The 26,929-nt window shown below is 38.2% G+C and overlaps 1 protein-coding gene across 11 annotated transcripts in view; it reads right to left on the reverse strand.

The window, feature by feature from the left end:
- Nucleotides 1-26,929, reverse strand: part of ZCCHC7 (zinc finger CCHC-type containing 7) — a 261,414-nt gene that overhangs the window by 213,628 nt on the left and 20,857 nt on the right. For 2 of the 11 annotated variants that reach the window (XM_005581281.4, XM_074017061.1), the window contains exons 1-2: nt 24,477-24,591; nt 18,174-18,804 (exon numbers count right to left, since the gene is read on the reverse strand). In XM_005581281.4, coding sequence (XP_005581338.1) covers nt 18,174-18,783 — 610 coding nt within the window. In that variant the 5' untranslated portion in view covers nt 18,784-18,804; nt 24,477-24,591. Of the gene's footprint in view, nt 1-18,173; nt 18,805-23,729; nt 24,592-26,929 lie in introns of those variants that run through there. The other 9 variants (XM_005581282.4, XM_074017062.1, XM_005581285.5 and 6 more) reach the window with 5 other exon arrangements.

The following is a 26,929-nucleotide window of genomic DNA, read 5'->3' on the forward strand; positions in this document are numbered from 1 at the left end:
TAATCAAACAAAGAAACAAATATTACAAGACGAAGGCTGACAAAAAATCATAATGAACCTCTCAGATGAGAAACTAATTGGTACTAAGTACACAATGGCTTACATTTAATCCTGTTAATAACCACACAAAAAAAGAAATAAAAGACTCACTTTTCAGTCATCTCTCTGGACCACTGGGCTAAAATAACAGCATGACTAAATCTGACATTGACCCCGTGGCCCTGCTAGGAGTTAAAAGAATTCCTTTGAGTCTTCTGAGGCCTGTTTTCAACTGCTCCAGAAGGGGTGGGCTAGGCATACACACTTGTTAGCCTTCTTTACAGTAACAGGTCAAATTAGAAATGGTCATATACACTGTAATATATACTAGCTCTTACTTTAGACTTGAAGTCTGCACCTTACAACAAAAGTAGAAGAAAGAACAATAAAATAGTAACACCTGGATGATAAAATGTCATGGATCATATATAACTGGAAAGGTGAGAACATATCAAAGCAGTAACACATTACTGAAAGGAAATTTGTAAAACAATAAGAATATTATCTAAATCAACAAGACTGAAATTGAGACAAAGTACCAAGATGGACCACTAAACTTTAAAAAAGAAAAATATCATGTATACATTTTTCTAGATTTATCAAGAGTTTTCAGCAAGCTTACTAAATTAAAATACGTTTAACTATTTTGTGAAGTTTTGCAAGCTTTTGTGACATGAACCCACAAATAACATATGTTAAGATGATATAAATCTGCCTGAAAGCAGTTACTTGTTCCCTTTCATCCCTTTTCAAAATACAACTTACAATTTTCAACAAAGAAGATATTAGCAATTCATACCTTCCTCTCTAACTAGTGACTGAAAATAATTATGGATATGGATTTACTATATTTGACCAGATTTCTCTCATTCTTGTATTAGTACTTTTAAATTAAGTACATTTTCTTAAATAAAATAAAATGCTAGGCCTTACTCTTATTTCACAATCTAATCACTGAAAATGTAAGTAAGCCAATCACTAGCATATTTTATGTATTTCCCTTAAGTTCTTCCAATTTAAAGAAAGTATGGCTCCAGTTAATTTACATCAACATTTAAAATTAAAAAGTCTAAATTTTCTGAATACTGAAAGCCAACAGATGACCTTACAAGAAATAAAATTATGACACACCAAGGATATTTTAATTCTAAACTGTCTCTGCTGCAAAATATCAAAATTAATTTCACATAATTTCTGTACTCATATGCCTTTTATAATTTTTAGTTTACATATTAATAAAATCAAAATATCAATCAAAAAATTACTTCACTGAACACATAACTTAATTGAACATTAGCAATTAGCCTTGAGGCACTCTTTTCTTAATTTGTAAGGGCTTAAATTTAGGATTAAAAATAAGAGTTAAAATTTTAACATTTACCATAACGAAATTTTGTGAAATCTGTCAAATCTGAAGTAATCTCTTAGAAAAAAAGAGTTCAAGCACTCTATGTTTTGAAAATCTATAATGGCATAGATATTTCCACCTGTTAGGTGGCAGCATTTTGGGTAGGGGATTTTTCTTTCCCAATTCTCATTCTGCTCTCACCTCCTATTTTCTCTCACACACAGAATATTCTTTTTCAGGAACTACTAACTATCTACTAGAACACCGAGACATAAAGGCAATCAGCAATATGAGAATTACAAAATATTTCACAAACAAATCCCAATTTAAAACTCTAATTCAGAGGCTACTTTTCTGAACAGAAAACGCTAAGGCTAAAACAGTTTCCACACAACACAATGTAATTTTACCATCATTGGCTTACCTTCACAGCATTTTCTGGCCTAAAAAAAATCATGAATAAAAGTATTTCGATTAATAGTTACCATACATGTTTAGCCATTCAGTTTTAAAAGAATCTTCCACCCACTGCCAAAAGAAAAAAGAGAGAGGGAGAACAAAAAAGAAATCCTACAAAACGACAGTTTCAAATAAAGACTGGAAAAGGCATCAAGCAATCATGACCTTTAAAAAAAAAAAAAAAAGTTGTCTGATAATTGTCTGTGAAGTTTTTTAACAGCATAAAAGCACTTCACCAGTTTGTTCTTTCCCTAATAAATTTCAAGTTCGGCTCTACAGTGTTCTCCTAGTAAGGCCACACACAATAAATCCCAAGCACTAAGCTTTAAGAATTAATAACATTTTCCACGAACATTTGCTAGTAAAACGTGCTAACAGAATTAATTCCTTATTATTTTTAAAGCTGTATACTTGTGTTGGACCACTTTTTATATCACAGGTTATACCTTGATTTGATGCGCTGAATACTAGAAATATATTTTAGGTGATTCATGTTTCTCAATAACTACATATGAATATCAATTATAAAATTACAATACACCTTTTAAAACACTTTAAAAGGGGGAATAGTTGTACAAACTCATGAAGCCTATATAACTATAATCAAAGACTAGAAATTCAAAAGATTATTTTAAATGGCATGGACAAACAACAGCTAATTAGACTATCAGGATACATTTTCTTAGTTTGAAACTCACTGATTTAAAAGAAATTGCTTTTTGAGAAGTCATCTGATAGAAATCAAAACGTGAAGCACAGTAGAAAATAACAGCAAAAATAAAGAAAACAAAATTCAATGATGCTATTTATTTCTTGGTAATTACAAATTCTATACATCAGTTTCATATTCTAAGAGCACTATATCCACAAGAAAAAAAACCTGTAATTAACAGACACAGAAAGAAGGCTTGCCCTTACCCCAGTTCCCAGAGTACTTAACAGATCTCCAAAAAGAGCATTTTAGACACCTCACAACCATGAGGTACAATCAATCAAAGGAAAAAAATCTAAAATTATAAATTATTAAAAGTAAACTCTTTTCCCTATTTATCAACATTATAAAGTTTTTTTAGTCTATTAACAGTATATCATAACATCATTTTTCCTGATTAGGAAATTATTAGAATTTTTTAAATGGTGAAAAGGATCTCTTTATTATTTTATGTTAATTTAGCAAATACAAAATTCAGTTAAATGTTACTGTATAATACCAGCCTCACAAAACCAACTGTAAAACAGAAGTAGCTTTGATCACAATAATTTGATATTTTAAAGCCTGTAACTATTAATGAAAAAATATTTTGGGGAGATGCTGGGAATACAGACCTCTACTTTTGACTTCTAACAGTAACTAAATTGCCATAGCACTTTAAGGACTTAAATTCAGCAGTACAAAGTTACTTCATAAAACAAAATTCCTCACATTTGAAAATATGCAAGTTTTGCCAAGAAAAAGCAAAGTCTTAAAATCTGGTCAAAGTAAAAATGTGTCCACAATCAAACACATGTTCATATGCTTATTTGAATATATACACACTGTGGACCACAAAATTGAATGTAAGAGAAATCACATTTTCAAATTACAACTGATTTCTTGTAAACAACTTTTTAATATACAATAATATTTAAATTAAAGATTTATAACAGTACCACTTACTGTTAATTAGTATTTCTAGTGTTAACTTGGCTACACTATAAAATAACATTTTTATTCCAACAGTAAAGTGACCATGAATAGAAATTTTCAGGATTAATAATTTCCCATCAATTTCATGCATAACGCTAACATATCTTTTGAGCTTCTCAATGGCTCAAAAATTAAATTGCTTCTGTTATTAAGAAAACAAAACCAAGAACAAAATTAGTTTTCCCCTGCTGGTCCCCATGGATCTAAGTACCACACAATAATTCTTTCCAATCTGCAAAACAAAACAACACACAAATAGATGGGCTAAGGAAGAAAGATCAAAACAAAGAAACAAATTTTTTTTTAAAATCCCCTTTTCCTTTAGCAATCAACAAAATAACAAAAAGGAAAAAGTGGAAAAGTCACCAAGAATATATGACCATGTAAGCATGGGCACTCTTGCAGAAAACCAAGTCTGCAACCGAAAGCCATGGGAAATTTAAATTAGAGCAAACGGCCACAATAGGCAGAGAAATCTGTATGGATAAAAAGGGACTGCTGAGGTTGCAGGTATACTACTAAAGATCTTTTGAGATTTCCAAACAAATTTTATTAGTTTTAACAATTTCTAAAAATAAGAAATAAGTGTGCATTATACTATAAGGATTAAATGTTTTCCTTTTAATCAAAATACACATGTATGTGATATATCTAAAAGAAGAGGAAGAAAAGAGTATCTTTGCTTAATATTGCTTTAGAAATTTGCTTCACAAACCTATCTCCTTCTATGTTTAAATAATCTTAATGGAATTTAAAAATTTAACGAAATGAAGGCCCCTCACTGCTGATGTTAACCTAACTGGTGGCATAATCAGAGAGTTCAACCACAATCAACTTGAACTTCTCTGACTACCCGGTAAAGAATTATACACCAAAGTCAGTTTAACCAACATGGTTTGAAAATTAGATGACCTGTGGTACAACCACTTACATTTCTTCTGTTAAATCTGATAATAAAGAAAACTTCCCAAACTGAATAATCTCAAACAGAAAAATAAAGGGATTAATATAACTTTAAAATGTCATGGTATTAAGAATACAAATATTCCACAACCAAGTAAGTACCTGATGGATCTCTACCCCTCACCTATCCAGAAACTTTTAAATTGAGTATTTTGAACCTTTAAGGAAGTATTTCATACACATAAGAACCAATAATACCAGACCAAAATATGATTATATAACACATTTACAGCAATATTTAAGCTATATTTATTCTCCCACAAAATTCGTATCACTTTTTAAGCAAACCAAAAGGGCTGAGGTGTTGAATGAAGAGCAAAATACTCAATTATATGGGAGTAAGGATGTCTTTCAAATTCTTATCAGAACAACGAATTTTTATTAGCAATTAAAATCCTCCTTAAAAGTAGGAAGTAATGCTATTTCTAAATAAAACCATTGACAAAAGTTCATTTATGTTAAATCAGACCATTTAATACTAAAAACTGGCTAGCGCAGGATTAAGGACTAACTTACAGGACTGATTGTGGTTGCACATCTTCTCTTTAAAGAAAATCTCCTTTCTTTAGTTAAACGTATACGTATGTCATGTTCTTCTATATCCTGAATTCCTCGCCTGGCTTTTTAAAGCATAATTTGTATTACATTAGCAATATCATATTATCAGTCATAACCAGTCTATTTCCTATCTTTAGAAATTCTCATTAACTACCAATATGGAAAAAGTATTGAAAAGTTTTCAAGAGTTGGAGCTTTCCCTCCCTATCATAGATATTTCTGTTGCAAGCACTATTTAGTTACAAAACAAATATGACTTAAGGGAACTGCCAATAAAAATATTTTCCCTTAATAAATACCTCTTAAGCTACTTAACATCCATTCTTTCACACTGAGGCGGTTATAATTACATATTTAAGCAAAAGCAAGGGAGGGGAAGTACAAATGATTTTCACAGATTTATCCTGTCTTCCCTTAAAATGTATTTGCAAAACACGAGATTAAGAACAGATGCTCTCAAGTCCACACTAAACTAATTTTCGAAACTGACAAAAGTTGGAATTCTAAGGTAAGAATTTGTTACAGAAATAAAAGCTACACATTTAGCAGACAAGACCACTTTAAAATAATTATTACATTACATTTAGAATCCAGATCTATACCACAGAAATAATTTTTATCTCTAGAATTACATCTCCATCCAGAACCAATGCTGTCAGATCAAGATTCAAACTAAAAAGCAAGTCAAATCTATTCCTTTAGGTATTCTTAAGCATATGATTTAAAAAGAAAATGTGACATAATACATGGTGGATGCCCAATTAAAATATTTATTTCTTAACTATTTGCAGAATCAACAAAAATCTGGCAAGTAACTCAAAATGCCAAAAGCTTAACCATGCCAATATCTTTAATAAATTAAACAAAGATAAATAATAACGAAGAGATTTAAAATGTTAGGATGAAAACTTCCATTAAGTCAATACTTTTGCTTCATTAATAAGTCTTAACCACCAAGGAAGCATTTATAAGAGATTAATAAATTACTTTGAAATTAAATTTAGTAAAGTCTTAAATACAGGATCTCCTACTTACAGAATATGATTTATCTGAACAGCCTCTACTCTAAGAAGGGGAAATAATGATTAAATGTTCTCCATTCTATACTTCTTTGGAAAAAAGTTTTACTGTCTAATCATATGTAGCTCACATCAAATTTACTTTCTGACCATAAAAATATACTGTGTATATAAATCATACTTATCTTCTTAGGTAAGTGATCACTATATGCAATAGATTATTTTTATAATAAACAAAAGCTACGAGAAAGTTATATATAAACACTCTTCACTTAAAAAGACATCAGGATTCAAGCTCTTCTGACAAGGAAGAAAATGTTGCCCATCTAATTTTATGCTTCTCCATTCTAAAAAAAAAAAAAAATACAAACCTGTAGATAAGGTGACTAACATTTTAACGGCAACTAAACTAAGTCATTAGTTCAATAAATACATATCATGGTATTTCTTTTTAAGCAGTTTCCAGCGAATTTAGTATATCTTACATGAAAATCAAATCAGTTACTAAAAGAAATGTATTTTTTTAAAGTAAAATTTAATTCTCTCCCTGGGTACTTAACATTGTTGAAAACTGTAAATGAATTTAGATTAAAAGTCATAAATTAACTTTGGAAGACTGCATCCCTATGTTGCTGATCTACAGTGAAATCACAGAAATTAGTGACATACAATATCAATATTCCAAAATGTTATTATAATCCAACCCAAAGCTGCATGGGATTTCTGGGGTTTCTAATGAGATTTTCATTCTGCTGAACAATGGCCATAAAAAGCTTTCTTCAAACTTCACTCCATTCACAAGTAAAGTTGAAACTGAACATTTTTATTTCTTCTCTCCCTATGACAACGTCACCATGGAACAATGAATAACACAGCTCAAGTCATTATGCTAACTAGAAATTAAATTTAAAAATGCCCTAACAATAGTTAAGCGTAAGGTGACATGCTACAACTAAAGACACAGTTCAAAAGCAGCTTTAGGAATTGTGCAGTACAGGCTTACAAAAGCTGAAAACATCAGAGAGGGAGCTCCTTGATGCTCCTGGTGACTGGAATTCTAGCATGTGGCCATTTTTCAATCATAAGGCAGAAATTAAACTATACATTAATGAGAAGTATGTCACATGGCAATACACTCTTATGACCTGTTAGGGTATAAAATGTCTCAAGAAACTACTGAAATTAAGACAATGAATACAAAAGAAGGGGGAAAAACACCACCTTAATGATCTGAGAAGTTACTGAAGGCAAAGTTTAATGTATTGTTTCCAAACTAACAAAATAATGATCCTTTCCTACGCTAAAAGATTATAAGGAAGAACATAACTATGAGGAGCAAAAGTTGTATCTTAAGACCTGCTCTACTTTGAAGAGCCCTGCACAAAATACACTTTAAACAGTTGGTCAGGTCCTTTGATTAAACTCTGGTCCAATTATATTTTAAAAGAAAAAAAGGAAATATGTACACAAAAAAACAGGCAGAAAGCAATGAAATAAAATTATGACTAAGAAATCTTCCAACAGTATTCTGAATATATATAGAACATAAATAATCCTTTCTTGTTTAGGCAGAGGTGGCTTCTAAAAAGATATACTATTAAAACATTTCATCATATCCAGCCACATATAAACATGAATGGCACACACAGTCAGTCTTAAGTTTCTACTAAGGGCTTCACGTTCTATTTTTAGCTGCATTTAACCTGAACTTCAAGTCCTAACCATTTTTCAAAACTCAAATTCAAAGGGTTCCTTTTCAATTCAGTCTTGTACTTTGCCTATCTACTTTTTAATCTTTTTAAAAAATCTACTATTCACCTGGAACAATTATGTATTCTGCTGGAGCATCTCACATATTTGTAGAAATGCATTTAACTCTGGTTTTACAGTCAACTTTCCATACTGTCATGCATTTTAGGATTTCTAAAGGCAAAAAGTACACGGCAATTTTTGAATCCCAATACCTTAATGGTACAGTGCCTTGTACATTGTAAGCACCCAGTAAGTAGTATTTGGAAAGATTTTAAGATTTCAGAATTAAGTTTAATGTCAGAAACTAGCAGATCATAAAATGTCACCAAATTAAATATCTTTAAGGATAGCACCATACTAGACATATGTTGTTCAAAAGCAACTTGGGGCCAGGCTCGGTGGCTCATGCCTATAAGCACAACACTTTGGGAGGCCAAGGTGGGAGCTTGAGCTCAGGAGTTCAAGACAAGTGTAGGCAATATGGTGAGACACTGTCTCTACAAAACAAAACAACACAAAACAAAAAAATCAAGTGGGGCCAGGGGCGGTGGCTCACACCTGTAAATCCCAGCACTTTGGGAGGCTGAGGCGGGCAGCTCGCTTGAGCCGAGTTCAAGACCAGCAACATGGTGAACAAGGGCAACACGGTGAAACTCCACCTAACTCCATACAAAAAATTAGCAGGGCGTGGTGGCCCACATCTGTAGTCTCAGCTACCTGGGAGGTTGAGGTAGGAGGATCACCTCAGCCTGGGAGGTCAAGGCTACAGTGAGCCATGACTGCAATACTGTACTCCTGCCTGGACAACAGCGAGACAGAGAGAGAGAGATTGCGGGTGGGGCAGGGGTGGGGTGGGAGACAGACACCCTGTCTGGGGGAAAAAAAAAAAAAAACCCAACAACAAAAAAGTGGAAGCTATAAGCCCATGTTTGCCACAATGATCATGAACCTATCGTGTAACTATGAAGATTTTTATCAAAATATTTTCCTATGACATTAAGCCTACCCAATATCTCATTTTTCTTTATGACTTTAATAAAATAAAATGTATTTTTTACCAATAAAGAAATTAAGTTACCCAAAGTCAAAGCTATCCAACTGCACAGCTGTCACAGACCCAACAACAACCATTAATTGAGAACCTATGACCATTACACCTCATTCAGAAGTGACCTTTTAAACTGAGAACTGAGAGATAAGTAGATATATGAGACAGGCAAGGTAGAAACTAATCCAGCCAGGAAAACAAAAACAAACAAAAAAACACATATGTAAAGACCCAGATGAAATGAAATGATATATCAGAAAACCTAAAATTCAAATAGGTAACCCACTCTATTCAAATTTTAATTAGATATCCAGTCTTAGTTGAGTGCCTAATAAATGCCAGGAATTCAACAATGGCCTCTAGATAAGTTCTTCATCCTTTGAAATTATATCCAAAACTTCTGTGTGTATAGCTTTGGGAGAAAAAGGGATTTAACACAAAATAGTTAAAACACTTTCTGCCATAAGTGTTGAGGCCATAATTTCACTTCAATTTCAAAAGTGGTCTACCTTAATCAAGCAATTATTTCACTTTAAATAATACTATGTAAAGAGCTCTTCTCTATACACAAAGGCAGAATGCAAGTAAATTTACCTAAGGGAATAAATAAATAAATAAATAAATAAATAAATAAATAAATTTACCTACGATTTGTTAGGTATCCTCAATGTGCCAAATGCTGACAAACAAAAGGGGCTGTGTGCCAAATTATACATACTGAAGGAGCTCTGCATTAACACAAATTCTACACCATAACAGTCATAAACCAGGAACTAATATGACTTCTTCAACTCTTAAAAATTCCATATTCTTCCTTTTGCAGAAGGCATTTGCTTTTTAAAACCTGAGACAATTGGTTTTTTGCTAAACCTAAATATTTCAAAATTAGCAAACGATAAAAAAAATTATAACCAGGAACAAGAACAAAGCATGCTTCTGAAAGTGGAATTAGACTATTATTCATTTAAAATATATTTTAAGACTGTAACAAGTGCATTACTCATTAACTAATTTAAATTATTCATTCACTTTCAAAAAGTAATTATTACATGCCTAATGTGCCCAGCTCAGATTAGTGAGGAAGATACAAAAACAGTCCATAGTCCTAGAAATAAGAAATATTAAATATCTTTACACAATACTATGGATTGATCCCCAGGATATACATACGGCTAAGAGAAAAAAATAAAGTTAGAGAAAAGAGTAGATAGTATGCCAGTATTTATTAAGAAAGAGGGCCGGGCGTGGTGGCTCATGCCTGTAATCCTAGCACTTTGGGAGGCTGAGGTGGGCAGATCACCTGAGGTCGGGAGTTTGAGATCAGCCTGACCAGCATAGAGAAACCCTCGTCTTTACTAAAAATACAAAAATTAGCCAGGCATGGTGGCGCATGCCTGTAATCCCAGCTACTTGGGAGGCTGAGGCAGGAGAATCGCTCAAACCTGGGAGGCGGAAGTTGTGGTGAGCCAAGATTGCACCATTGCACTCCAGCCTGGGCAACAAGAGCGAAACTCCATCTCAAAAAACAAACAAACAAACACAAACAAACAAACAAACAAAAGAGGGCAAGAGTGTACAAATATATATACATGTAAGGACAAACCAACAATTTTCTCTTAATGATTACTCATAAGGGGAAGGGCAGGAACAGGTTGGAGACTGGACAGAAGGTTTGCCTTCTCTGAATAGATATTATCATGTTTTGCTGATTTGAATCTGGAAACTTATAAACATTTTACATGATTATAAAAGAAAACCAAACTTTTAAAAGATAATTCTAGCCGGGCGCGGTGGCTCAAGCCTGTAATCCCAGCACTTTGGGAGGCCGAGACGGGTGGATCACGAGGTCAGGAGATCGAGACCATCCTGGTGAACACAGTGAAACCCCGTCTCTACTAAAAAAAAACTACAAAAAACTAGCCGGGCGAGGTGGCGGGCGCCTGTAGTCCCAGCTACTCGGGAGGCTGAGGCAGGAGAATGGCGTGAACCCGGGAGGCGGAGCTTGCAGTGAGCTGAGATCCGGCCACTGCACTCCAGCCTGGGTGACAGAGCGAGACTCCGTCTCAAAAAAAAAAAAAAAAAAAAGATAATTCTAAAAAATAACGTGTCAAAAGCAAAGTGAAACAAATGAACCTGTGTATCAAATTGATGACACAACAGAGAGAAAATCTGAATTTAATCAAGCTTCTAGATCTAACTACCAATTCACAGGAAAGACAGAGGAAAGTAGAACATGTTAAGCCATACTACAAAATTCAGACCACTGGAAATTCTAGAAGACAAAGAATCTAGGTATTACAGCAAATTACAAGAAATTTAAAAAAGAAAGAGATTAAGGGCAACCTATACATTAAAGGATACTTAAGTTTATCAACCAATTATAGTACCTGGATTGGATCGAATTCAAATAATCTGTAAGAAAAAAAAATTAGGAGCCAGTGTAGGAACTCTAAACACTGGCTGGGTATGTGATGATGGAAGAATTACTGGGAATTCGTTTGGCTACGATAATATGATTAAATATAGATAGATAGATAGATAGATAGATAGATAGATAGATAGATAGATAGATAGATAGAAAGAACGTTTCAGTTGGGTATGGTGGCTCACACCAGTAATCCCACCACTTTCAGAGGTCAAGGCCGGTGGATCACTTGAGGCCAGGAGTTCAAGACCAGTCTAGCCAACATGGTAAAACCCTAACTCTACTAAAAATACAAAAACTGGCCAGGCATGGTGGCTCACGCCTGTAATTCCAGCACTTTGGGAGGTCGAGGCGGGCAGATCACCTGAGGTCAGGAGTTCAAGACCAGCCTGGCCAACATGGTGAAACCCCATTTCTACTAAAAATAAAAAAATTAGCTGGGCGTGGTGGTGCACGCCTGTAATCCCAGCTACCTGGGAGGCTGAAGTGGGAGAATCACTTGAACCTGGGAGGCGGAGGTTGCAGTGAGCCAAGATAATGCCACCACACTCCAGGCTGGGTGACACAGCGAGACTCCATCTCATAAAAAAAATAAAGATTTTAAAATTTTACAAGTTTTAAAAAATAAAAAATAAAAATACAAAAATTAGCCAAGCATGGTGGCAGGTACCTGCATTCACAGCTATTCAGGAAGCTGAGGTGGAAGAACTACTTGAACCCAGGTGGCAGAGGTTGCAGTAAGCCGAGACTGCGCCACTGCAATCCACCGTGGGCGACAGAGGAACACTGTGACTCAAAAAAAAAAAAACACAAAAGAAAATATTCCAGACCAAAAAAAATTGCATCTCTACTTAACATGTACATTTTTCTTCTCATTATTACTCCTTAAATACAATATAACAGTTATTTACGAGGTATTTACATTGTATTGGGTATGTTAAGTAATCCAGAGATGACTTAAAGCAAGCTTGTCCAACTCACAGCCATAAAGGCTTTGAATGTGGCCCAACACAAATTCGTAAACTTTCTTAAAATATGAGATTGTTTTGTTAATTTTTTTTTGAGACAGAGTCTCTCTCGCTCTGTCGCCCAGGCTGGAGTGCAGTGGCATGATCTCGGCTCACTGCAACCTCCGCCACCCAGATTCATGCCATTCTCCTGCCTCAGCCTCTGAAGCTAGGATTACAGGCATGCACCACCACACTGGGCTAATTTTTGTATTTTTAGAAGAGACAGGGTTTCACCATGTTGGTCAGGCTGGTTTCGAACTCCTACCCTCGTGATCCGTCCATCTTGGCCTCCCAAAGTGCTGGGATTACAGGTGTGAGCCACCGTGTCCAGCTGGTAATTTTTTTTTTTTTTTAGCTCATCAGCTACTGTCAGTATTAGTGTTTTTTATGTGTGGCCCAAGACAATTCTTCTTCCAATGTGGCACACAGAAGCCAAAAGATCACCCCAGACTTAAAGTATACAAGAGGATGTACATAGGTCATATGTAAATATTCCACAATTTTATACTAGGGACTTAAGCATCCATAGATTTTGGCATCCATGAGAAGTCCTAGAACCAATCCCCCATAGACACTGAGGAACAAATGTGTATACATGCACACACATGTGCACACATGATGTATACACACACAAACACACACATATGAAATGATGTCTGATTAGCTTCAAAATAACACAGGGGCACAGAGTTACAGACAGGAAAGATTAGTCATAAATTGGTAACTGTTGAAGTTAGTTTATGGGACACTGAAGTCAATTATAACATTTTTATATATTTTTATATTTCCACAATAAAAAATGTACAAGAAAGAGCTAGCAGTTACTCCTAGAACTAATAATATCCCTTCCCTAATCAGGAAAATAAGTAGCTATTCTGTCATTATTGTCATATGTCATCATTTTGTTGTCTTACATAACAATCCTTTCCAAACTTGAGATCCCCCTCACAAATTACTAAATATGCTGACTTCCTTGGGTGTATCTTTTCTTCCACCGGGAGATCTGCCTTTCTAATATATGAGAATTACAAGTCACTCTTGCTGGGGATAATAAAAAAAAAAAGTAAAGGGCGGGAACCAAGAAGGAAAACAAACAATAGAACATGCACAGTTTTTATAAAGAAGACTTAGGAAAGAGTAAAGGAGTAAAGGAAAAGAGGCTCAGACCTTAGAAATAAACTCCCACATCCCTCAGTAGAGAGAGCTGAAAGTCATATATAATAGGCACTGAAAGCCTATGTTTTGACATGAATTAACTACAGGCAAAACCACCATCATATAGCTATATGTACTGAGGAAGGCTAGACTGTTAAGTGTCACGTATATACGGTCTCAATGGAGCCTCAGGAAGCTAATCAACAACTTCAGATCACAAAATCAGAAAAGTGTTGAAGATTTAGAGGAAGAATAGAAAGGAAAAAAATACATGCCTCTGAGTTGTGTATTATCTGTCAGCAGAGCAAAACCAATGTGTAAGCCCATTATTATTATTTTTCTTTTCTTTTGAGACAGAGTCTCACTCTGTCGCCCAGGCTTGAGTGCAGTTGCATGATCTCGGCTCACTGTAACCTCCGCCTCCCAGGTTGAAGCAATTCTCCTTCCTCAGCCTCCCAAGTAGCTGGGATTATAGGCGCTCGCCACAATGCCCGGCTAATTTTGCATTTTTAGTACAGACAGGGTTTCACCATGTTGGCCAGGCTGGTCTCAAACTCCTGACCTCAAGTGATCCACCCACCTCAGCCTCCCAAAGGGCTGGGATTACAGGCTTGAGCCACCGTGCCTGGCCTGTATTTTTTTAATATAATAATGTCTCACTGAAATTAAAGTAATAGGGGAGAGTCTGAAGTTTTCACAGATAGAGAGAGTGCTGTACTCAAATTTACTACAAATTCAGTAATAGTAAATGTTAAATACGTATGTATTTATATAGTCTTTCACAGACTTATGAACTATCTCAAATTCACTAATCCTATTTTTTAAATAAAGTTTTAAGTTTCAACCACTTGTATCACCAGAATTTTGAGGCTTAACTCCTATGGCTAAGAGATTTCCGGCCAGGCGCGGTGGCTCACCCCTGAAATCCCAACACTTTGGGAGGCCAAGACAGGCCGTGATCTCCTGATCATGAGGTCAGGAGATGGAGAGCATCCTGGCTAACACGGTGAAACCCTGTCTCTACTAAAAAAATACAAAAAATTAGCTGGGAGTGGTGGCGGGCACCTGTAGTCCCAGCTACTCGGGAGGCTGAGGCAGGAGAATGGCGTGAACCCAGGAGGCAGAGCTTGCAGTGAGCAGAGATGGTGTCATTGCATTCCAGCCTGGGCGACAGAGCAAGACTCCATCTCAAAAAAAAAAAGAGATTTCCAAGCTGTGTTCACACCTGTAGTCCCAGCTACTCTGAAGGCTAAGGTGGGAGGACCACATGAGCCCAGGAGTTCCAGACTGCAAGACCTCTCTGCTAAAAAAAAAAAAAAAAAAAAAAAAAAGTAAGAAGAGAATTCCGTAAATTACTTGGCTTCTTATATTCTGTCTCTTTAGCGAAACACTATGTCATTCAAGGCTAAAACTTATGTCTTTTATTTGAGACAGAGTCTTACTCCATCGCCCAGGCTGGAGTGCAATGGTGCAATCTCAGTTCACTGCAACCTCCACCTCCCAGGTTCAAGCAATTCTCCTGCCTTAGCCTCCCAAGTAGCTGGGATTACAGGCGCCTGCCACTGCTCCCAGCTAATTTTTTTTATTTTTAGTAGAGACAGGGTTTCACCATGTTGACCAGGCTGGTCTCGAACTCCTGACCTCAGGTGATCCACCCGCCTCAGCCTCTGTGTTGGGATTACAGGCGTGAGCCACCGCGCTCAGCCTAAAACTTAAGTCTTTTACCACTGTAAGTCACCAGTACTACTTCAGCATTACTTATACCCTACATAGAGATGTTCAATAAATGTGTGATGATTTAGCAATTAATGAGAAAGCAGGTAATATATGTGTCAAGACATTACTCTAAATATTATTATAAGTAGGTTTATGAGTATGGAAAAGACCCACCCTCAAGGAGCCTGTAATCTTTTCTTTTATGTCATACTGCAGTTGTCTATGCCATAATTCTGGGAGATAATTTTGGTTTTTTCTTCAGAGTGAGGTCAAGGAAACAGAACATAAAATAGTTATGGATGCTGTTTAACAACAGGCATTTCTAAACTACTTGAGATTTTCTCTACACTTTAACAGAAATGAAAAAAATCTTCTCTCTAAAGATTATACGAACCGATCTATCCCCAGATATGTTTATGAAAGGGGTAGTGATTACAGAGTAACAACACTCTTAAATGGGCATCAGTACTAAATACATTGTTTATTAATTGGAAAGAAATAGGATTACAGCATTAGTGGATCAAGGAAATAAAACAGAATATATATGTGAGTATTTGTAACAGTTTATAAGAGTCAAGTAAATTAATTTTCAAAAATGCAGAATTTAATTCTACTTGGCTAAAACAAAAACACAAATCCGAGGTTCTACTTTCTCATCACCATCATTTACCAAACATGGCACAGTTCGATTTCTTCTCCAAATCCAGCACCTAATTCATGTTTTTCCCAACCTACCCACATTGTGCCATCAACTGCAGCATGTCTGTAGATTCTCTAGTGCAAATAGAAAGCAGCAGGGAGCTGTTTCAAAGGAAAGATAATAAGCTTTTTTTCAGCTTATTAAGCTTTCTTCTCAGTATGTTAAATGTGAAACAGTAAGATACCCAAACGGAAATACTCAGTAGGTGTACACGGAGAAACTGAAATCAACAAAATGGTTAAGGAGACGACAATTTGATGACCATAAATACAGAAGTGATTAATGAAACTAGATATGATCTCAGGAAAAGGTAATTTAGAGAAAGAATAAACTAAATGCTTATTTTGGCCTTCTATAGTGTTACGCCTAACCCAAGATCATTTTGTTTCTGTCATCTTGCTCCAAGCTGACAAGTATTACTGGATAAAGTTATGGAATCCTTCAAAGTGAGTTCATTACAAGTTCATATTTTAATTTTGACTGAACACTACTTCTAAACAATCCTTTATTCTCTTATTGTTGATTCACTAGAGTGCAATGATTTCCAACTTAACAGCCTTCAGCCTCCTGGGAAACTGTAGAATTAGTTACCTTAATGGGTACATACAGCAATGCATTATAAATACTATTTCTCACATATCAATGTTGTGGTTAATAAAATACAAAGTCATCTAAGAGTAGTAGCTTCTTTCTAATATGCATTTTCTCAATTGAATACTAAAATCATAACTACAACCATGGGTGGTCCACAAATTGTTTCGAAGTTAAACAGGTTGTCATCTTCAAAATACTGGTAACCACTGCCTGAAAGTATTCCCCACAGCACTTAAACATCCTTTCCACATTCTAAGCTTCCAATTATACCCCACCCTCTCTTACTTCTGCTTTCATTTTCCCAAGAAAATCAAACACATCCTCATATGTTCTCTCATCTACCTCAATCCATCTGAATTTATTCTTTCTCCTCTACCTCTATAAATATTTGATGATTTAGCAATTACTAGTGTGTCTCTTCCTTTTTAGGAATAATTCAACAACACATACACCTGATCCTATCTCTAACCTGGCCCCCAACCCAATCCATCAAACAGGTTGAGTCTCTCCTTCTTCACAAGTTCCTTTCTTTCTACCTAAAAACATTATCAGAGCTCACCTATATGGAAAAAACTTTGTGATTCTGTTCTATGTCCTAACTACTATTCTCTCTTTTCGTTTTGCTGTCAAGTTCTCAGGGTTTGCAAACTACAGTCTGAGCCAGTCACCTGTTTATTTATATAGGGTTTTATTGAGAACAGCCACCCCCATTTCTATAGGTATTATTTAAGGCTGCTTTCCCACAAGGGCTAAGTTGAGTAGTTAAGATTATCATGTGGCTTGGAATCCTAAAATATTTTCTATCTGGCTTCTTAAAAAGACATTTGCCAATCCCAGGGGCTTCAAGCACAATTTACATTCAATGTCATCATTTCTGGGGAAGCCACTAAAAATTTTGGGGCAGCAATAAAGTACTATGAGTAAAAGAGCATTTCAATACCAGTTTTAACAACAGTGTACAGGGTCGATATAAAAGAAGACTACTTTGGAAACTAGTGCAAGAGACTGAGCATTAGCCATAAAGGGAGGGAAACGAAAAGAAGGAACTTCTTGAAGGCATAAGCATTAAGACTAGATGACTACACGTCACAGAGGCAAAACTAACACCAAAATTTTAATCCTTGATGACGCAGCTCTCAAAATTCGCATTCTCTCCTATAATCTGCCCTAGACTTACAGATCTTCATATTTTCCTGTCTTTCTGACTGTGGAGTACCTAAAATCCTAATCCTAACACTAATTCCATATATTCTGTGTGCCAGACATTCCCTATGCTTGCCATCTAACTCCTGGGTAAGCAAATCCCATACGAAGACACAGTCCCAACAGAGTTGGCTGAACGAGCGCACGGGGCTAATGTCAGAGGTGGATGGAGTACTCACCTGTGGTACCAAGCAGAGAGGGGGGGAGGTAAGATTTCAGGTCCAGAACTGGCTCTAGCCAAACAGGAAGAAGCAGCTATGAATCTGCTTACACCAGAAGCAGAGTGTCTTTGGTATTCTGACATACTCTTTCTGATATTCAGACAGACCACCATTAGAGTAGGCACTGGTAAGAGAGTCACATAAGAAACAAGCCAAAAGACAAGACCAAAAAGTGAGGAATTAAATGGAGCAGACCCTATCGGTCTTTTCTCTAGGAAAAGCGGTCCTCCTTATGCAAGATGATACTACTTTCAAAATGGCCAATATGATACTAACCTTCAGTAACAGAGTTTTCACATCCCACAAGGTTGAGGAGGATATCATCATCTTTATCATCTACTTCACATCCCAGTAGCATCCAGCTTTCCACATTATCGCCTTCTGAAATGGTGCTCTCTTCCTCTTCACTTGAACTGACCTCTATAATCATGACCTCTCGGATTACATCTGATCTCTCTTCATGTTTAGGCTTCTCAAGATCACTCTTGCATTTCTTATCAACCAGCTCATTAGACTGAAGGGAAGCAGAAGGACCAAAGGCATTTTCTTGTGCTTGACCTCTAACATTCCTTCCTTTACATCTATAAATACTGTCTTCATCAGACAAAGTGATGACCTCTGACCCATCTGACAGTTGGATGACCTCATTATCTGAAAGGACGATTAGTTTCTTCTGATTTGGTTTACTACTCGAAGATTCCGAATTCCCAGAGTTCTTTTTTTCATGTTCTTCCTCCCTGATGACATCATCAAGATCTTGGGCATAATGAATTTGGCTATAGAGTTGAAATTCCACTTCACTATCAACACTCAGTTCACTAGATGACTCATCTCGATAAAGATCATCTTCGTATGCTTCTATAGTCTCATAGCCACCAAACATCATAAAAAGTCAGTAACCTTGAAGCTGCAAAAGAGAAAGTTGTACACAGAATATATTTTAAAAGTTCAGATCATGAGAGTTTAAGGAACAATATCACCTGTTAGTGACAACTGCTAATATGAAGGCCATCACTATTTTCAGACATACTAAAATACCTTTTTTCCAAGGATTTCTAAGTCCTGTTAGGACCCACTCCTTTAAGTCCCACCACTCCCTAACGAGAATTACTACTGACAAATTGAGTTATAGTTATTGATGGAAACACAGTCAACACTTTAAGAAATGCTTTGTTCAGTAATTTCATCGTGCAAACTTCATAGGATGATTTTCACAAACCTAGATGGTGTAGTCAACTACACAACTAGGCTATATGGTATGGTCTATTGCTCCTAGGATACAAACCAGTACAGCATGTTACTGTACCAAATACTATAAATAACTGTAACACAATGGTATTTGTGTATCTAAGCATATAAAAGATTCAGCAAAAACAGTATACAAATCCTATGGGACCACAGTCATATGGTCTGTCTTTAATCAAAATGCTATTATGCAGCACATGATATGTAAGATTTCACAGGTATATTGTAAATGAAAAACAAGTTGAGATCTATTGCAGGACACAAAACCCTTGTCCAAAATGTTAAAACAAAACTTAAAGTAGCTCTCACTAGCCTATCCATTCTTCATCTTTTCCTTGGTTCTGGTTCTACAGCTCATATTTTCAAGCATACACAGGAATATTACTTCGATTATGACTAAAATCCCTAACAAGAAACAGTTTTGTTTACTGTTTCAGTGTAAATGTATATTTCTCAATTAACAAATTAATCTCATGGCCCTCTGATCGTTGGCCAAAAAAATAAATAAAAATGCCTAAGCTGGCAGTGGCTCATGCCTGTAATCCCAACACTCTGGGAGGCCAAGGAAGGAGGATCACATTGAGGTCAGAAGTTGAGAACAGCCTAGGCAACACAGTAAGACTCCATCTCCATAAAAATTAAAACTAAAAACTTAGCCAGGCGTGGCAGTGCAAACCTGTAGTCCCAGCTACTCAGGAGGTTGAGGTAGGAGAACCGCTTGAGCTCAGGAGTTCAAAGTTACAGTGAGCTATGGTCACGCCATTGTACTCCAGCCTAGGTGACAAAGCTAGAACCCAACTCAAAAATAAAACAAGCGTGGGCCAGTGCAGTGGCTCACGCCTGTAATCCTAAAACTTTGGGAGGCCAAGGCAGGTGGATCACTTGAGGTCAGGAATTCGAGACCAGCCTAGCGAACAAGGTGAAACCACATCTCTGCTAAAAATACAGAAATTAGCTGGGTGTGGTGGTGTGCGCCTATAATCCCAGCTACTCAGGAGGCGGAGGCACAAGAATAGCTTGAACCTGGGAGGCACAGGCTGCAGTGAGTCAAGATCATGCCACTGCACTTCACCCTGGGCAACACAGCCAGACTCTGCCTAAAAACTCTGTACTAGTTACAAAACTGTATATTTTTATAATGTATATTTATAACGTATAAATACAAACTTAATAATGACCCTATATTGAGACAGAACTCCCAACTTTGGGAATAAATGCATAAAGTGAAACACTTTACTTTCTACTGTGAGCATATGAAATCCTCCTCAGCCTTCATATTTTAAACTCAGCTCAAAATCACTTCCAACCAGGCTAAATTAAGAGCCCCTTTTATGGGCATCCATAAGCACTTTACATGTCAAAACACTCATCACATTTCTAATTACTTATTCAACATAAATTTCCAAGGAACACAGATCACAAACCCCAGGAGGGCAGGAACTAAGGAACTATATGTACTCTACTAAACAATGAATCACCAAAGCCAAGTAGGGTAACTGGTATTTTCGGGGTCAGCTACAAACGTTTGTTGAATTCATATATGAATAAATGAACTACACCACTGGGCATTTGTTCTTCAGCCCCGATAAATCTCGTATGTGCTTAAAATACAAAAATTATGAGATGAATTTCTCTGTTGTCTTTCAACTACTCCAAAGTCTTAAATTCTAGCATCAGCAACCAAAACTCTATACAGTAGATGTTTCTATTAGGTAATGATGGACTACTGAGAGCCCTGGAAAAATAAGTGTGTGTCCAAAATCAGGGACAGCCTAGAGAGCAATAATGATGCCAATTTATTCTTTCTTCCACTAACAGCTGTACACATAAAATTAAAATTAGTTGTTTTCTTAATGTCCCAAATTTCTGCCCCAAAATACCAGGGTGTTGTGATGGTAGTTCTGGTACTAGAACCACCTCAATCCCAAAAACCAAATGGACAAGAGCCAAAAAGGCACTACATTCCTACTGGAGTTGTTTGTTTTCCAGAAATAAATAAACCAACCTGTAATGCTTTTCTTCTAAAAGGTATCATATGCCTGTGCCCTTGTTGTACTGTCCTTCAGGTGGCTATGCTGTTATTATCACACAAATTGAATGTGGCTGTCTGAATAATGCTCATAGCATTTATCAGTTTATATTGAATTGTTAGCCTCAGAGGAATTCAAATAAAAGATGAATCCTTTCCTTTTTATTTAATAGGTAAATTAATTCTAAAAGAAGTCAAAGGAATTATGCTTCTTTCAAAATCCTCACTGGATCCATCCTGAGGATCCAGTGTGGACTTAAGATAAAACATAATTCCAGTGCAGCACAGAAAAAATTAAAGAGCTAAATTACAGAGTTACAAATTTGTCCTCCTCCTGGAGCCATCCCAAAGGAAAGGGATTAAGAATAGAGCCATAGGCACACCTGTGAATGTATGCCAAAAATAAACTACAGAACCATAATAAAAACTGAATTCCTTGGGTCGAGGGATTTATCTCTTTCCCTGAAATGTAGAAAAATGAATTTAACAATTTGGTCCCTATGGCCTTTAAGAGGATTTTGTACCTTCTGTACTTGAAAATTGTGCTGGGCATAACGTGCTCTCTTATTAAGGTAGCTTATGTATGCCAGGGTTAAGGTCAGCCTGAGGCTGTTTTGGTTTATGTTACTGCTTTAATTACGTTCAAATGAATTTAATTTACCCTTTTAAAAAGTGTCTCAGAGGACAATGTATGTTTTTTACATACACACACACATCCCCTTGACTCAGAAGGCTTTCTTGGCTTTTTGATCCCTGTACATGATTCCCAAGTATACTAACTAGATAACAAAATCAGATTATCTCATACAGACTCCTCAATCTTCCCATCAGAAATCTGAAGTACAAAGAGATAGGAGGCCTAATTCAAGGTTATGCAGCTGGTTAAGAACACAGCTAGAAGTGATTCACATTTCTGTGATTCTCAGCCAATTGTTCACTACAATTTTTAAATAATTTTTTTTTTTCTCTCAAGACGGAGTCCTGTTCTGTTCCCCAGGCAGGAAGGCAGTGGCGCAATCTTGGCTCACTGCAACCTCCTCCTGGGTTCAAGAAATTCTCCTGCCTCTACCTCCCAAGTAGGTGGGATTACAGGCACGCACCACCACGCCTGGGTAATTTTTGTATTCTTAGTAGAGACGGGTTTCACCATGTTGGCCAGGCGGGTCTCGAACTCCTGACCTCGTGATCCCCCTCTCCCCCGCCTCGGCCTCCCAAAGTGCCTGGATTACAGGCGTGAGCCACCGCACATGGCCCAAAATAAAATTTTCAAATAAGTTAACTTCAAATTAAGACTTTTTGGGGAAAAAAAAAACCTTCCTTCATTGCAATATTTGCATTGGTTCTAACACCTAAATTTACCTCACAACTATCCATTTTACGTCCCAGCACAATTTAAAAACTGAATGAGACATTTTAGGTAGAAGGAAAACACACATTTGTCAGTTTGCCATTCAAGAATCTCCCAAGTTGGTACTCAAAGACGATCAATCCCATGACCAGAAAAGATGTTTCCCATGTAAGATCCTAAAGTATCATGGAAATGAAACTTAGATCTAAGAATTAAAATATCTTAACAAATATAAAAGTTATAGAATAACTGCAAAGGCTATTACTATTCAAAAGAGGGAGCAGTATTCATTGATTGGTTTTAAACTAGACAACTTAAGGCTTATTTAAGATTTCAGCATTTACTTAATGCAGTCTTTAATCAATCCTTCCGCTCTCACAGTCTACCTACTGGTCATTCTGATCTTTTGCTCTTATTTACTTCCAAAGCACCTTTAGCCTCCCTAGATGTTCCTTCTTGATTACATAGGCATCCATCTCGGGTCGATTTAAATCAAATCCACAGCCTCATTTTCAGTCCAAATTTCATTGGAATGTGATGAACACACTTTACTTTCAACATAAAATTCCTTTCTTACTATTAGTGAACTGTCCCGACAGGACAGTTGAAACACAATTGACTAAGCGGTTAAAATGTCTGTCCATTTTTCAAATGCGATGGCCACTCTGAATCAAATTTGTTTGGGGTGGAGAATCCAGATGTGTGAAACAAAGGTCACAAAAGACAGAACACAGTATTTCGGGAGGAAAAAAATAAGCTAAATTTAGTCACGTAAGTCCCAGCTCTTCTTGGGATATAGACATGATTTTCATGAGAATTAATCCTATCCGGAAACATTTCCTTCACCTTTCCCTTAGCCCTTTTCCTTTGGTCATGCAGTCTCTTACCCTGATACCTAACATACTACTATAATCATCACTTGCGATCCTTCCTGAGTTTATTCCTCATCCTCAGATTCCCTTGAAAGCAGCAATGCTAAACTGTCTCCAAAGCATAATGCTTTCCTAAATATACACACAATCCATTTAAAAGTCTTTGTATGTGACAGCCTAACTATTCAAAACACGAAGTCACTTCTCTAACGGTCTTAGATAAAAGTTTAAAAAGAAAAAGAAAACCACAAAGTCAAGAGCTTCTGAGGGGACCTGAAAAGTCATCAAACTGAACGCTCTCGTTTTATAGTTGGAGAAACGGGCTCAGATAAACTTACTGAGCGAAAAAGGCCCTAATGGAGCCCCTAATTCAATAGTGTAATCTGAAATAATCTTAAATTCAGCCTCAATAAGAGCTTTCTGGAGTCGCCAGCGAGTTCGTGGGGGAGCCACGGCTAGAACACAGGCCTCCTGATTCCCAGCCACAGCTTTTCCACCGAACCGGCAGCTCTTCCCGAAAGTTGAAGGCAACTGTCCGCTCACAGGATGGGAGGGATAAAGGGCGCCTTAGTGAACACAGTCCAAGTCTACTTGTTTTACATGAGGAAAGGGACACAGCTCCCGAAATCTTGGATTCCACGGCTGCAGCTGCTGCTTCTGACAGCAGAGGCGGGAGGTGGCCCGGGACTACTCGGTCCTCAAAGACTGGATTCCCTCTCGGCGCGCCGAGACCTCTGCGCTTCACTGACTGGCTTCCCTACAAGACTGGGGGTCTTGCGGAGAGATAAAAAGGGCAGACACGCAACCCCCACCGAGACCCTGGACGCCCAGCCGCTCTAGAATCACGGCCTTAGCCCTTGGAGGGCCAGGGAGACGCGGACCTCCGAGTCCGGCAGCCCGGCCGCGTGAGGCGGGGCGCAGCTGAGGGACCAGGAGCTGCGCCCTGCCACGAGTGAGGGACGGACGGGAGACGTCGAGGCCGGCGAGGGGGCACGCGCTAGTTCCACAGCCCGGCGGGCGAGACGGAGGATAGGTAGGGGTCCCGGGCCGCGGGCGGCTGGGGGGTCCGTCACACACATACTCACTGCCGCGGCTGCGAACAGGAAGCACCAACCGGGAACCACAACGCGTAGAGGGACGGGGAGGGGCGAGGACAAATGAGGTAAGGAGGCCGCGTCCGCGCAGACCGGGAGGGAAGGCACTTCCGGGGACAACACCGCTCCAGTCGTCGCCTTTCCGTCACCGCCCATCCTCCCGAGCTGATGTGCGCATGCGTACTGAGTGCGAATCCTTTCTCTGCCCCGCCCATAATTATTAGGCTTGCCTTCCTTGCTTTGCCCCTTCCCCTTCCCATATTCTCTTGAAGCTACCTAGGCTACATCTATTATTTGAATGACTCGTACGAAGGAGATGCTATTTACCGACAAAAGCCGGGGAGTTCGTGCCCGCTACCCCCGCGAGGAAAACTACAAGTCCCATGAGGACACGGGGGAGATTGAGGCCGGGCTCCGCCTCCTTCTCCCTGGCGCTCGGTGGACGCCTTCCCAGTGCCACGTGGCGTGGGAGCCTAGCTTATCGCGTGCATGACGAGGGCCGGCGTGGCTGGCTGCTTGGCCCGCAGACCTGGTCAGCGGGAAATGCCTACTTGAGAGCTCATGGCTTCAAACTTCTCCCTTGCGCTCATGATCTTAGGCTGATCGCTTTTACCTTTAGGCTGAACACAGGGCGCCTCCAACTCTCTGGAATTCTAGGCAACAGATTTAACACTTTGTGAATCTTGAAAAGCTGCACTCCTGCTAAATATTGGAGTTAATGCTGATCCTTTGGAATTCTCTGAAGGTGGCAAGATTGTGATGGGAGCCTCGGGTTTCATTTGCCCTTCTCACACCTTATTTTAATACAAGGTAAACCCATATGTAGAATTTTAGAAGTAACTGTCGACCTAAAGGAAAAACTGAGGCAAAGTTAATATAAGGGGAGAATTTATTTGGGCCAAGTTTGATGAGTGCAACCTGGGATCATCAATTCAAGTTGCCCTTATATGTCATCCGATAAGCAGCAGTTTCAAGTAAGTTCTTTGTCTTGTGAAGCTCGAGGCTTGAAGGTATAGATCCACCTCTGTCTCTCAAAGCATTGGGATTACAGGCGTGAGCCATTACACTTCCTTGTAGGGGCTACGAGTGAATTTTTCTTTCTTTCTTTCTTTTTTTGAGACGGAGTATCGCGGTTGTTGCCCAGGCTGGAGTGCAATGGCGCCGTCTCAGCTCACTGTAACCTCTACCTCCCGGATTTAAGCCATTCTCCTGCCCCAGCCTCCTAAGTAGCTGGGATTACAGGTCCCTACTACCACGCCCACCTAATTTTTGTATTTTTAGTAGAGACGGGGTTTCAACATGTTGGCCAGGCTGGTCTCGAACCCCTGAGCTCAGGTGATGCGCCCGCCTCGACCTCCCAAAGTGCTGGGATTAGAGGCAGGAGCCACCGCGCCCGGCCAAAGGTGAATTTTTAAAGGAAAAAAGAAGAGGTTTTTGCTAAACTGTATACCAAGAATTTACACTAAAATAATATAAGCTATCCATTGGCTACACATTGTTCTTTCTATCACAAATTCTAGGAGCACGAAGATAAAGGGTGATGCAGGTACAGGGAAGAAAAGAAAAAAATGCCTTTAAACAATTGCCATACACACACCCCCACCCCCATCACCCCCCACCACCACCTGCATAGGATGGTGCTAACTGAATGAAGTCCCATACTCAGGTCCGTCTGGGTCTGATAAATTTTGAATGCCTGCCTGGCTGATGGGGTAGCTGTCACCTTTTTGGGAGCCCAAAGTGAAAGGATCGCTAAAGGCAGAGAATTTGAAACCAGCCGGGGCAATATAGCAAAAGGCTGTCTCAACAAAAAATTTTAAAAATTAACTGGGCGGCTGGGCGCGGTGGCTCACACCTGTAATCCCAGCACTTTGGGAGGCCGAGGTGGGTGGATCACCTAAGGTCAGGAGTTCGAGACCAGCCTGACCAACATGGCAAGAAACCCCATCTCTAGTAAAAACACAAAATTAGCCGGGCGTGATGGCGCATGCCTGTAATCCTAGCCACTCATGAGGTTAAGACAGGAGAATCGCTTGAACCCAGGAGGCGGAGGTTGCAGTGAGCCGAGATTGCACCATTGCACTCCACCCTGGGCAGCAAGAAACTCCATCTCAAAAAAAAAAAAAAAAAAAAATTAACAGGGCGTGGTTGCCCACGCCTGGAGTCCCAGCTGTACCTGGCTGAGGCTTGACTTGCAGAGGTCGAGGCTGCAGTGAGCCGAAATCGCGCCACTGCACTCCAGAATGAGACCGTCTGAACAAAAATGTTTAAAGCTCAAGCACGGTGCCTCATGGCTGTAATCCCATCACTTTGGGAGGTTGAGGCAGGTGGATCGCTTGAGCTCAGGAGTTGGAGACCAGCCTGGGCAGCATAAGGAGACCCCATCTATATTTAAAATAAGATCCTTTTTAATTAAAAAATTATATAAAAATAAATTTTAAAAG

The sequence above is a fragment of the Macaca fascicularis genome, chromosome 15, assembly GCF_037993035.2.
Source record: "Macaca fascicularis isolate 582-1 chromosome 15, T2T-MFA8v1.1".
Classification (NCBI taxonomy): domain Eukaryota; kingdom Metazoa; phylum Chordata; class Mammalia; order Primates; family Cercopithecidae; genus Macaca; species Macaca fascicularis.